This window comes from Toxorhynchites rutilus, chromosome 2 (assembly GCF_029784135.1).
Source record: "Toxorhynchites rutilus septentrionalis strain SRP chromosome 2, ASM2978413v1, whole genome shotgun sequence".
Lineage (NCBI taxonomy): Eukaryota > Metazoa > Arthropoda > Insecta > Diptera > Culicidae > Toxorhynchites > Toxorhynchites rutilus.
In genome coordinates this window covers 9,716,352-9,730,154 of record NC_073745.1, presented here as the reverse complement: position 1 = coordinate 9,730,154, position 13,803 = coordinate 9,716,352, and the positions used below count along the sequence as shown (strand labels likewise).

Sequence of the window (13,803 nt, the reverse complement as noted above, 5' to 3'; positions counted from 1 at the left end):
TCACATCCTCAGGATCAGGTTGTCGAACGGATCCACGAGCTCGCCGATGCGTAGCTGGTGGTTCAATGAGCCTTGCATGAATCCTCGCTGGATTTCGTTAAGCTCTTCAGGTTCGGCTGGTGGTATCACTTCCTCTGGAGCGGCACTAGGATTCGACGGATTCAATCCCCACGAACCTAGCAGGATATCAAGCGAAATGGACGGATCTGTTTCAGACATCTTTGGTACTTCACTTCCGTAGCGTTTTCGCATTTGATTGCTGTGGCTGCGAATTAACCGTTGCTGTTGCGGGATCCACACGTTATATATAACCGTACCCACTCGCTCCAATATCACTCCAGGTACCCAGTTCCAATCGTTGTCTCGGTGTACACCTGGTCCTGGACGTCGAAGCACTTCTCCTTGGCTCCGTGTTTCGTATTGAACTGCTGGTTCTGCTTGAGGCTGTTGTTTTTGTTGAACTTACTGGGTGGACGAAGTAATTCAAACGATGTCCTCAGTGGTCTTCCTATCAATGCTTCTGCGGGGGATTTGCACTACGACAGGGTGTAGATCTGTAGCACAGTAAGAACGTATTCAATGCTTCGTCTAAGGTTTCCCCCTCCGGTCTTAATTTTGTTCATGGTTCTCTTGAAGGTGTCGACAAACCTTTCCACCTGTCCATTGCTTTGAGGGTGGAAAGGGGTTGTTTTAAGGTGCATGATACCATTCGATTCGCAGAATCGCTCGAAGACGTCACTCACAAGCTGCGATCCGTTGTCGGCAACTAGAACTTCCGGCACACCAAATCGACTGAAGATCTGGCGTAGAATAGCGATCGTTGCTGCCGATGTTATTGACATTGTAGGGATAACTTCTGGCCATTTGGATAGTGAATCCACTAGCAGGAGATAATACATTCCGTCAATTGGCCCCGCAAAATCCACGTGGACCCTCTGCCGCGGTTTTTTAGAGATGGGCCATGAGCTTTGTTTTGGTGTCAGTCTTTGCGACAGAAGCACATTCTGAACATGATCGGACCAGGGCGGTGACGTGTTCATCGATGTTTGGCCAATATACGTAATTTCTCGCTAATGACCGCATACGCTCAACGCCTGGGTGCCCTTTATGAAATTGCTGCAGTATTCTACGTTGAAACTTCTTCGGTATTACAATCCGCTCTCCGTACATCAGGACTTTTTGGGCTGCGTACAAAGATTCACGTCGTGCGAAAAATTGCTGAACTTCCGATCCTTCCGAGATGGTTTTCTTATCGTTAGGCCAACCGTTGATGACGTATTTCAGAGCTTGCTGCAACGTCTCATCTTTCGTAGTCTCGGCTGTTATCATTTTGTATGAAACAGGAAGATACTCGATGGATTGACTGACGATGTTGCAGATCACGTGTTCCACTTCGAGGGACGCAATCACGTAGTCCTCTTCGGCCTTACGTGGCTGTTGATCAAACGGGATAGTATATCGGCGTGCCCGAAATGATCCGTAGAAATATGCTCGATTTTGAAATCGTAGAGTAACATGGTGAGTGCCCATCTTTGGAGACGGTTGGCGGTGTAAGGTGGAATCCCTTGTTTCGAGCCGAAAATGGCCACAAGAGGCTTGTGGTCCGTCTGCAGGATGAAATGTCTGCCGTAGATCATTCTATGGAACTTTGTTACGGCGTATACGAGGCCCAACGCCTCTTTCTCGATCTGACTATAGCGGGATTCGGCTGGAGTCAGACTCCGGGATGCATGGTATACTGCCTTTTCCGACCCTTCGGGGAATCTATGAGCAATGCGGGCGCCTATTCCCACATTTGATGCGTCTGCTGACACTACTATTGTTCGGCGAGGATTGTAGTGAGTCAGCATGAGGGGTGATTGCAAAACTTCTTTGAAACGGTTGAATGAACGTTGACATGCATCTATCCACTGGAAACTGGCCCCCTCCTTGAGGAGCTCATCCAGCGGTTGGCGAAGTTTCCGCATCTCTCGGATGTATTTGCCGTAATAATTAATCGCCCCTAAATAGGATCTCAGGGTGGGTACATAGTTTGGCGGAGGCATGTTGATTATTGCCTTCACCTTATCTGGATCAGGGCGTATGCCCTCGGAATCCAGAAGTTGGCCCAAGTATTTAACTTGGTGCATGAAGAACCGACATTTTTCGATCTTCACGGTGAACCCATACTCCTGGATGCGTTGCAGGACTAAATGTAAATTTCGTCTATGTTCCTCCGCATTCCGGCCACCGATCAAGATGTCGTCAAGGTAGGGTGACGTACATTCGATGCCGGATAGCATCGTGTCCATGATCTGTTGGAACGCTCCCGGTGCGCTTTTGATTCCGGGTGAGAAACGGTTGAACCGGTACAGTCCTTTGTGGGTATTGATATTAATCAATTTGCGACTTTCCTCGTCTACGGGAACTAGTAGATAAGCGTTGGACAGGTCGATGTGACAGAATATAGTGCAATTTGCCATTCGATTGAAGATATCCTCCGGAAGGGGCAGAGGATATCTGTTTGACTCTAACACGTTGTTCAGGCCGGTAGAAAAATCGGCGCAAATGCGGACGGAACGGTCCGGCTTACGTACCACCACAATCGGTGCTGCCCAATCTGCATACGTAACCGGCGTGATGATGCTCAGGTGTTCTAGGCGCTTCAGCTCATCTTAGACGACCACTTCCATACCGTATGATACCGGTCGCTTAGGCTTGAATACTGGTTGAGCTCCCTCCTTGAGCGTGGAATGTACTTGCGTTTTCTTACAGAGGCCCATGCGTTCTGTGAAAACGTCTGGAAACATGGCCCTCAACTCGACGATCTGCTGGTTTTCTTGTTTGGTGTCGACCAGCTTACAGAAGGACGAAAATGGAACGTCCCACAGGCCAAACTCGTCCAACAAGTCTGAGCCTGAAACATTCAAAGAAAGGTTAGAGCTACAAACGTAACAGTTACCTTCCCGTTGGGTATTGCCGATGGTGATGGAGACTCGGAACATCGCATCGATAGCAAGCCTGCTTCCCGAAGCAGTCTGCACTTGACAGTCGGACGGTGACGGATGTGGTGCCCCGACTTCGATCCAATTTTGTTTAGAAATGATGGTTATGTCGGACCCAGAATCCAGTTGAAGGTTCACTGGCACACCGTTGATGTTGGTTTCGACGTACCGTCGGTTCCGCTTCACATCCTTTACCACGACGATCTTATTCGAGTGCCTTGGCTTATGCTGCTGCTTCCGTTGGGTCGTTGGGTGGTACCCCAACAACTATGGATACTCGTACCCCAGCCCGCACCACGAGGAGGTAGGGATAGGAGTTACCGGATAGGAAGCTAAGAACCACGAATGGAGTCTATTTTATGCCTGTAGTTAGGCGAAGTACACTTAGTCCAGTCATTTATCAACAAGAAAAAATATATAGAAAATATAAAGTCCGTCAAAATTTACAAACAAACAAGCCAAAGCCAAATAAAACCGTTTTAAGAGCCGTTCATTTGAGAGCCGCGACTCATTTTTAAAGAACCGTGGATCGTTTGCTCTTTCTGACGAACCGACTCGCATGAGTGACTCGTGAGCGCTCGCCATCTCTAACTCATTCTATTAGCGAATCCGTTTTTGTTCAGTTTCAGCCCCAGTGCCGCACTAACTGCTGTCAAAACATTTTTTTATTCACTCAGTTCCGCACTCAGTGTCGCACTAGTTCGCCCCGAAAGCTGTTAGTTTCGCACTGAGATGTTTCACGGGTTGGCACTCGGGTTCACCAATACAACTATACTAAACTGTCAAGTTCCGAGTATTGTTTTGGAAAATCTGAAAATAAAGACTATGAAAATGGAAAACCTGCTGCTTTTGCTTTTGTATTATTGGAATCGTAATCCAATTCGGATTCTGATTTTGAAAAGTATATTCGAGTAAAGGGTGTGTCACATCAAATTGCATCACGGAAAAAAACGCTGTAGAAATTCGCCCAGTAGACCGATCCTTTTGAAAATTTTAGACAGTAAAATAAAAACCATTAAACAACTTTTGGCATTTTCTTTTTATTCATACTTCGAGCCCAAGCCCGTATGCTCGCACCTTCCTCTTTACCCCGTCCATAAGGTTCTGTACAACGTCAGGTTGTAGTTTTTTTTGAACAGAAATCCATTTTCTCTTGAAGTCCGCCTCCGATTTGACAACTTTTGGGTTCTTCCGGAGGGCCTGCTTCATAATCGCCCAATATTTCTCTAATGGGCGAAGCTCCGGCGCGTTGGGCGGGTTCATTTCCTTTGGCACGAAGGTGACCCCGTTGGCTTCGTACCACTCCAACACGTCCTTTGAATAGTGACACGAAGCGAGATCCGGCCAGAAGATGGTCGGGCCCTCGTGCTGCTTTAATAGGGGTAGTAAGCGCTTCTGTAGGCACTCCTTAAGGTAAACCTGCCCGTTTACCGTGCCGGTCATCACGAAGGGGGCGCTCCGCTTTCCGCGAGAGCAGATCGCTTGCCACACTATGTACTTTTTGGCAAACTTGGATAGTTCCTGCTTGCGAATCGCCTCCGGAACGCTGAATTTGTCCTCTGCGGAGAAGAACAACAGGCCCGGCAGCTGACGAAAGTCCGCTTTGACGTAGGTTTCGTCGTCCATTACCAGTCAATGCGGCTTCGTTAACATTTCGGTGTACAGCTTCCGGGCTCGCGTCTTCCCCACCATGTTTTGCCTTTCGTCGCGGTTAGGAGCCTTCTGAACCTTGTATGTACGCAGGCCCTCCCGCTGCTTGGTCCGCTGGACGAATGAACTTGACAAATTCAGCTTATTGGCGACATCCCGGACCGAACTTCTCGGATCACGTCTAAACTGCTTAACTACGCGCTTGTGATCTTTTTCAGTGACGGAGCATCCATTTTTGCCGTTCTTCACCTTCGATGGTTAGATGGTTAGGTTCTCGAAGTATCGTTTTAGTACTCTGCTGACCGTGGATTGGACGACTCCCAGCATCTTACCGATGTCCCGATGTGACAACTCCGGATTCTCGAAATGAGTGCACAGGATTAATTCACGACGCTCTTTTTCGTTCGACGACATTTTTCCAAATTTACGAAAAACTGACAGTGAAGCATGGCCAACGTGATCTATACACTCTTATCTGATTATAAGCGAAAGCTGAAGATATAATTCCTAAAAATTAAATTTCTACAGCGTTTTTTCCGTGAAGCAATTTGATGTGACACACCCTTTAGACGGCATTAAGCTACGTGTGCTTTCATTGGGAGGCGAAAATAATGATGGATATTCAGGTGGAATAAACCTGCTTCCAAAATCAAAACTATGAATGAAAATTTACTTTAACGTATCGAATATTCATTTTATGTGATGAAATAAGAGGTTTTTCCGATATCGCAGAAATATATTGAACGAAAACTGTGTCTAATGTTGATTTTGTATTATAATAGTAATGATTTGTGGAACAAACAGGAAATGCATCGAAAAATGGTTAAGTGAGTGTCAGAACTACATGTGTTAGGTAATCAAACAATATGAAGTAAAAATGTTCATTCAAACTTTTATATTTTTACACTGCACTTGGCCCTTCTGATCTGATAGAGAATAATTTACCTCCCAAGCACTAATATCGCCACCAGACGTCGACACTGTACATTTGTCGTAGCAAATATAAACAAATCAGACTATATAACGCACACCGACAAATCACCGCATTCGTGAAACTGTAAACGTTTTTTTATTACGGAGTCAGTTTGGCACTGACTCAGTTTTAAAAACGAATTCGAATGGGTTGGGGAATACGTTTATAGCGTTTTTATATTTATCTTATTTTACAACGATTTGTTTGTTGTTTGGCAAATGGTAAGTATTCATTCAATATAACTCTTTCTGCTTTGCAAAACTATGTTTATTGTATTTTTGAGTTCTTTATATTTTGATTAGTTTTAAGGCTTAGGAATGGAATACGTAGGAGGCAAAAACCAATATTTTCGACACCTGCTCTTGTTTGGTTTTCTCCGAGGTCAAAAAGCTGCCGGAGACATTTGCAACGTGTATGAAGAAGGTATCATAGGCGAGTCTACAGCATGGAAATGGCTTGCAAAGTTAAAATATGGCGACTTTCACGTCGATGACACGCCCCTTTTGAATTCGATGGAGAATGCCTCAAATCACTTTTGAAAGAGATCGCTCGTCAAACCAATCGAAAATGGGAAAAAATGAACTGCTGCCTATATATAATTGATCAACTTATTAAATATATTTTTTTTGTTTGAATAAAAGCTACGCTACGAACTTATTCTCCAACCCAATAGAATAGGTTTTTTTTCAAAGCCCTAGTAATTCAGTAGGGTTTTTTCTTATTTTGAGATGAGATGGTTCTTGAAGGCGAAGAGTGCGAGTATAGTTGTCGAGAAATCAGGTAAAAATAGGGTAAATTCCAAAATAATGCTCTCGATGCGATTACTGTTATCTCAAGTCACTAACAACGCAGACTAAGAGGATTAATAAAGTACAGATTCTGCATACAACTTGTATTATGCATATGTATTTTCACTGAGTATACGGTGAAGCCGGGTCGTTATCTTAAATGTCCCTTGCCATAATAACGCTTAAAGAATCCCTCCGAGAAAAAACCTTACAAAATCATACACCACACATTTCAGATTCCGTCCACAGACTCAAAAAGTGCATCAAAGGCGAAAGAGAGGTCTCACAACAGCAGAAAAAAAAAACGAACCAAACCAGTCCGGAGAAGTGTGACTGCTATTACTCGCAATCATCGCCACCAATTGACTTATTCTGCTCTCAAGAGGGGGCCACATCGCAGTCATGAATATTCATCATACAGCTTTTTGTCGAAGGCACTGCTGTCCCATTGTGACCATATCTGTCCGAGGTTGAATCCACTGGGCTCCCAAAGGTCTTCCTTGCCCGTTCACCTACTCACTCGCGCTCGGGTTTTGCGCTGACGGATTTGTGCCCATTTTGTATAAAGTCAATCAGCCGGGAGATGAATTGATGCAAATCATCATTATTTTTTATTAAAAGGCTGTAAAATGAATCAAACTATATTGCTTCTGGCCATTGTTCCGTACCGGGGGGAGGATAAACGCTTGAAAAATGCAGCGCCTGCAAGGAATGTCAGCAGTTGGGAAATAGCTTACCCACCAACAGTCATCATTTGGTTCGGAGCAAATCGAGCTCACACGTATGTGTGGATGTGGGTGGGTGTGAACGCAAAAAAAGCGTCGGGGTGAAAAAGCTTTCCTAGCAAACACACAAAACACTGTCCAGAACTCCAGAAGTGCGGAACCCGTTTGGACCATTCCGTACCGTTGTCGTTGGCGTCGTCGTCGAATGTGTTGCGAAATGTGTTCAATCACATGTGTAGTTTATAGTTGCGGAGTACATATGCAGATGCTGATTGGGCGCATCCAAGAACTGCATCACGTGCAGTCGGCGCAAAAACAGCAACAGCAGCATGCGAGTGCAGCGACAAAAAACGGCGAGATCTACAGAACTGTGAACACGAAAAGTGCACATGGCGATGTGTTTTTATTACGCTCCGTAGACAATTGTAAAATAATGGTAATGATGACGACGGTTGGACCGCTGCGGAGAGGTCGACGATGACGGTGATGATTCTGATTGTATTTTATGTCCACGGTGCTGGAATGCGTTTCTCGTGGGAAGGAAAGCTCCTGCGACTCTTTATCTTTGGCCGAAGTCAAGTTCCTAGTTCAGGTCCAAGTCCCAAGTCGCAAGACCCAAGTTCCTCGTGGTGCAATGGGTGCCAGATTCAAATTCGTTCGGTTCCGAATCGGCTGTGCAGAGGCAAACCAGACGACGACGACGACAACGGCAATAGCTATTAGAGGAGATAGATCAATTTGAGAGTAAAATACGACGTGACGTGACTGTGCATGACTTGCACATAAATCGCAAGTGGGTTTTAGACCAGCAGCCAAGCTATGGCACGTACAGTCTGGGGGAGGAGATTTTATGTAGCAAAACGTGTCGAAGGTTGTTGCGGAGAAAAATCGATTCCAAACTTAGGAATGAATTTTTGGGATGCAATTTTGGGGTGACAAGATTTAGTAAGTAATCTTTGGGATTGTGCTACGAGCCAAGAGGTGGCTCCGTCCGACAGAGTAAGTAAATCTGTACAGCTCCACCACCGGACTGAGACCCATTGGCATCGCATGGACCATAACTGCAATTTATGTAAATTACATCTGAGGATAAAGATATTTTCCGATACAGTACATGCCAGCAACAACAACGGCAGATATTCATTTATTTCGCCTTTGACTGCACTCCGTAATAAGACCCGATCGGAATTGTATTCTGGGCAGTCCCTGCGCCACCCACATCAAGTGCCGCTCTGGTGGGCGACAAATCAGAGATCCAAGTCCGTTTCCTTCGGTCAGCTTTTTTTCCCTCCACCGAACGAATGCTCAACGCAAGCAAAGATGATTGGGAAGAATTTTCGATAAGCTGCGGATTCCCGCTCACTTCTGCAGCTTCCTGCGCTAAGCAGTTTCCCTCTTGGATCCGACCGATTTATTACAGCAAAATTATCATAATAATACTTTGTATCGATGCTGGCTAGCTCCGTGGCAGTCAGTCAGTGCAGCTGGTCCAGAAGCAGTGCGCAATGCTTTGATGAAGCATCACACCGAGAGCAGCGCGATTGCGTTTCGGAAACTGATGGAGCTTTAATGTTTAAATTAACCGTGAAATTTAGTTTCACTCTCGCCTGCACTCGGATGCTGCCTGCTTAAGCTCATTTCCACTGATTCCACTACTGAGTAGCTCAGCAGAAAAACTCGCCGTTGGAATATCATGCAGAGAAGCGGAGGTATTCCGCTTCAGTCTTTTTGCTGCTGATGTTGCTGCTGCTGCTAACAAATCCTCGCCAGAATGCAATCAATGGGTTCAATCGAGTAAAAAAAGAAAAAGAAAGGGGTAAAAAACGAGCCAAGGCGAATTGGAGAGAAAATTGAACATAGTGCACATGATCGGAACTAATGCAATGATTCTTCTTTATTCAAATTCAAGCGCTTGCTGGTTGCATCTGATCAAATATTCCAAGCATCCAGCGGCATCCCGATTAATTATTTGTCTTTGCTTGGCGATGGGAGATCCTAATGAACTTCGGCAGCTGCTAATCAGATGACTCCATCACCGAAGCCGAACCGAACGATTCCCGGTAGGTACCGCAAATAGTCGTGTTTACCCAGACAGAGTTCACCCATCTGGCCACAGATTGGACAATGCGGGGACAAAAACACGCGATAAATTTTATACGCCCAATATCCGTTAATTATTTATACAAATGCCAAACGCGCGCGACCCGTCTGAGAGCGAATCCGATGATTCGGGTAATTTATGGACATACACACTTGACTCGGGACGGAACCCTGAATTCCTCGAAACTCGAGCTGGAATGAGCAATTGGTTTTCGCCCCATCACCCATCCTGCTCGCCATTGGTCAGATTCGTAGATGTCCGGGGATACGCGAGGGGATTGGATGGCCAGACAAAGTGACCAACCCAGACAGACAGTGCCGGAAAGTGGTACCGTTCCGATGCGATGCTGACTGTGTGTGACCTTCGGGCTCAGCTGGACTGTTCGAATAGTTCGATTTGGCTGGGATTGTTTGCGGACCGAGCTGTGGGCGCGCAAGGCTACGATTCGGCGTGGAACAAGATCAGCCAATAAATATCAATTCGTTGGAATCGGTGCGATGAAACATTCGAAACGGATTCGAAATTTTTCTGTGATTTTTATTGTTCCTTATATAAAACACATTTTTGCCTAGATTTACTGTGGAATTCGTAGTTACTATCCTGCGATTCATCTCACCAGCTTAGAGGATGCTATTTATACTTTTTGTAAAATGTAAGCTAGGTTAAATTCTCACACAGATTCGATGGAGTGGAGGTTGTACAGAACTCATTTCTCCCGGTTTCCATACTTTTTTTTAAATTATTTTCAGTGTCTGATCCAAAATATATAACAGTTCGGCTGAAAAGTTTATCTGGAGCCAGATCTGGAGAATACGGTGGATTTTTTTTCTCTATTATAGTGACTTTCAACACATTTCGGCTGGTTCGTCACTTTTTACTTCCATTTTCGGAAGAATGTCGGGAGTGAAGAAATACGGCGGATGCGGAAGTAATTCGAAGCCCAATTCATGCAATTACACACGAAATTCGGTTTTTTCTTTTTTTTTTTACAACAACAAAAGTTGCTTCATTCTCAATGCTGTAGCTCACGAACCAATCGATCGATTGCTGTCAAATTTTGACACGTATCCAAGCCGAACTTTCAAGAGAAGTTAAAAAAGCTATGATACTCATCCAGAACAGAGAATCGCGTAAAAAAGATTGTCCCATTACCGGCGCGCGCTCGTCACAACCACACTTGCACAAGCTCTCGCAGAATTTCTTTTCTTATCTCTATGTCTCTCTCTCTCTCTCTCTCTCTCTCTCTCGGGAAAACACGTAAAAATCGCCTAACTTCAAAAGAATCGCATAGCTTCAAAAGAATCGAAAAAAAATCCCAGTGTATCGATCTAATACCGCCTAATCCCATTGTTAACGTTATCACGCACACGGTATAATTGTTTTGCTATGTTTTAATTTGGTAAGATCATTACCAAGAAGTTCTGAACGATAAAACAAGTCCAAAGTGTTGAGTGTTTAGCCAAAGCAGAGCCCTCGAGTGGTGTAGACAACAATAAATGCTGACCAAAATGTTAGCAACACAAAATTCTTTGAATACAAAGAACAGCCCTAAGAATATTTACGTACCGATTGAAAATTTGCTAAACTTTTCATTGAAATGGATAGAAATGAGATTGAGTACATCATCAAATGAAAAAGAAAAAGTTATTTGTTACTGCTGTTACTCTTATTTTTTTTAATGAACATCCAACAGACATCACACAAAAAGTTCATAGAATGACTAATGAAACAACAACGCTTAAGCATTTGGAAATTTTTTGAATCAAGTTCAATCAAGTTTTAGTAAGAGAAAACTTTGATAATTTATATCTCAAAATTTATCAGTCCCACTGAAATAGTGTCTTGGAAAGAGTTATAGAGTATTGATGTGCAAACTTGAAAAAAATATATACTGAGAAACAAATAGTAGTCTTTTCTTATTTACAAAAAAAAACCTTAATTTGCAATTTATTATTTTTTTTTCATTTTTTTTTCATATAAAATAGAAGTCACTATTTTTGACGAACTATCATGGAACATCGATTTTTTATAAATTTTCGAAACTTCGAATTTTTGTATGTATGTTTATACCGAGTACCGTAATGTATTATTCATAGTATTCCGTGAATTCGTGAACAGGTTCTCTAGACATTTAAAATTCGTTCAGAAAAAGTGTAAACTGTTACATGGTCGAATAAAGTATTCAGTCTAATTCCTGACTGTGGTGGCTGAGAGCAAACAAACGACTGCAAAGGGCTAATATGTTTGTAGTATTATACCGACATGTTCATGAAATTTTATGAATTTGCTTATAATTTTCAACGTTTTTTTCCAAATACATCATTATAGTGAAACTATATGTTTAGGAGTTACGTTGAAAAACATTGTAGCTACATTTCGTATTAACCCACATGTTTTCAAATGTTTTTCAACGTAACTCCTGATCATATATTTTTACCATAATGATGTATTTGGAAAAATTGTTGAAAATTATAAGAAAATTCATAAAATTTCATGAACATGGCGGTATAACACGATAAATTCATAAAAATTCGATGTTCCACAAAGTTCCTCAAACTCCAACTCCAACGACTAGCATGCGTTGCAATTACTGGAGCAATGCGAAATACACCCTAAAAGGCATTGGAGGCTATCCTTCACCTGGTACCTTTGAACCAATATGTTCAGCTAGAGGCTAAAAAAAGCGCTCTAAAGCTTAAAAGATGGAAAAAAAATACTAGACGGGGACAAAACTGGTCACTTGAGCATCTTGAATCTTTTACCCATTGGACCAGCCTCAGAGATGAACAATGATTGGATGGAACCTAGGACCAATTATGACAATCCATACAGAGTGATCGAACATTCTCGCTCAGTATGGGATGAACGTGGCCCCAACGTTTGTAATGGTTCAATCATGTTCTACACTGATGCGTCGAAAATGGGAATCAGAACAGGTGCTGGAGTGTATGGTCCCAGAACAAAATTCTCTGTGGCTATGGGAAACTGGCCAACAGTTTTTCAGGCAGAAATAGCTGCAATAATCGAATGTCTAAATGTCTGCCTCAAAAGAAAGTATAGACATGCTAACATCTGCATATTCTCTGACAGTCAAGCGGCACTTAAAGCTCTAGTTGCCTTCAAGTGCTCTTCAAAAATTGTCTGGGCATGCTTTTCCCTTTTACGGCAATTAAGTCAGATAAGTTCGGTACAATTTGTACTGGATTCCTGGCCATTGCGGTATAGAGGGCAACGAGCGAGCAGATGAACTTGCCAGGAACGGCTCAAACTCACCATTCACTGGTCCAGAACTATTCTGTGGACTCTCCGACTGTGTGTTGAGAAGCGAGCTGAAAAAATGGGAAGACCGGGAAGTGACAGCCAATTGGATGGCTGCAGAACTTAAACAGGCAAAAAAATGTATTACGCCGAGTATTAAAATTACTCAACAGCTGCTAAGCCTTAATAAGAAAGACTTAAGCACATTCGCTGGTCTTGTAACAGGACACTGCCCGAATAAATACCATCTTAAGAACATAGGTTTAGCACAAGATGATATATGTCGCTTTTGTAATGCCGAAAGCGAAACCTCGGAACATTTGCTCTGTAACTGCGGAGCTCTAACTAGACGCAGACTTCAACACCTTGATAAAGCTATTCTGGAGCCCAAGGAAATTTGGTCTGCGTCGCCGATCAGGATTTTAAATTTTATCAAACAGATTATTCCTGATTGGCACCTATCACGCTATAGCTTTCAGTCTACCCCTTCATCAATAAGCAGTAGATAAGCTTGAAGTGTAGTATAAAAAAGGGGTATACCACAATAGTTCAAAATAATGGACGCATTGGTTCACACCCAACAGGGGAAAAAAAGTTCGTCAAAAATAGTTTTACCATCTCGTACCTATTTTCAAAATTTCTACATAACTTCTATTTTATATGAAAAAAAACTAAAACAAATTTTTAGATTATGAATGTTTTAAATATTGCGAATTAAATTTTTTTGTAAATAAAAAAAGTACTATGTTTTTCTCAGTGTACATTTTTTCACGTCTGGACATCAATACTCTAAAACTCATTCTAAGACACTATTTCGGTAGGACTCATTTTTTTAGATATAAATTATCAGAGATTTTTCTTACTAAAGCGATACGCCTTTTTCAAAAGTTACACTTGAGTCAAAAAATCCCAAATCCTGTGGAAAACTGATATTTCCTCCAACCCACACGGAATACAAACTTTCATTCGAATCAAAAATACTCATGTTTTGTCATTTGTCGATTTCATTTGGAATTGGTCTATCGAGAAATATTAAAATTTTCATCAAACATTTAAGAAGTAAAAAAAAATTGAAATACTGAAAAATTTGTTTGGGAGATTTAGAGATTCACTACTATTCAAATTCGAATTTAAATGTGTTTCTACGGCCTTTCAGATATGTGAGTTTTTTTTCGAAGTTTTAACAGTGTTGCGTGATACAAAATATATATATATTTATAAAATTTTGATATTTCTTTAGAATGTTGAGACTTAGTACTGGTTGATTTTCTATTTGAATATGTTCGTATGTGATTTGATATTTGTGATTTTTTTTCAGAATATT

The 13,803-nt window shown here is 42.5% G+C and overlaps 1 protein-coding gene across 1 annotated transcript; it reads right to left on the bottom strand.

Moving 5' to 3' along the window:
* Window positions 1-6,844, bottom strand: LOC129765528 (uncharacterized). Its single transcript, XM_055765930.1, has 8 exons — window positions 6,815-6,844; window positions 2,942-3,251; window positions 2,675-2,896; window positions 1,527-2,599; window positions 1,153-1,434; window positions 744-935; window positions 346-536; window positions 1-265 (listed from the first exon to the last, which is right to left on the bottom strand). Exons 1-8 carry the CDS (start codon window positions 6,842-6,844, stop codon window positions 1-3), a joined length of 2,565 nt encoding a protein of 854 aa, XP_055621905.1.
* Between the last annotated feature and the right edge of the window lie 6,959 nt (window positions 6,845-13,803).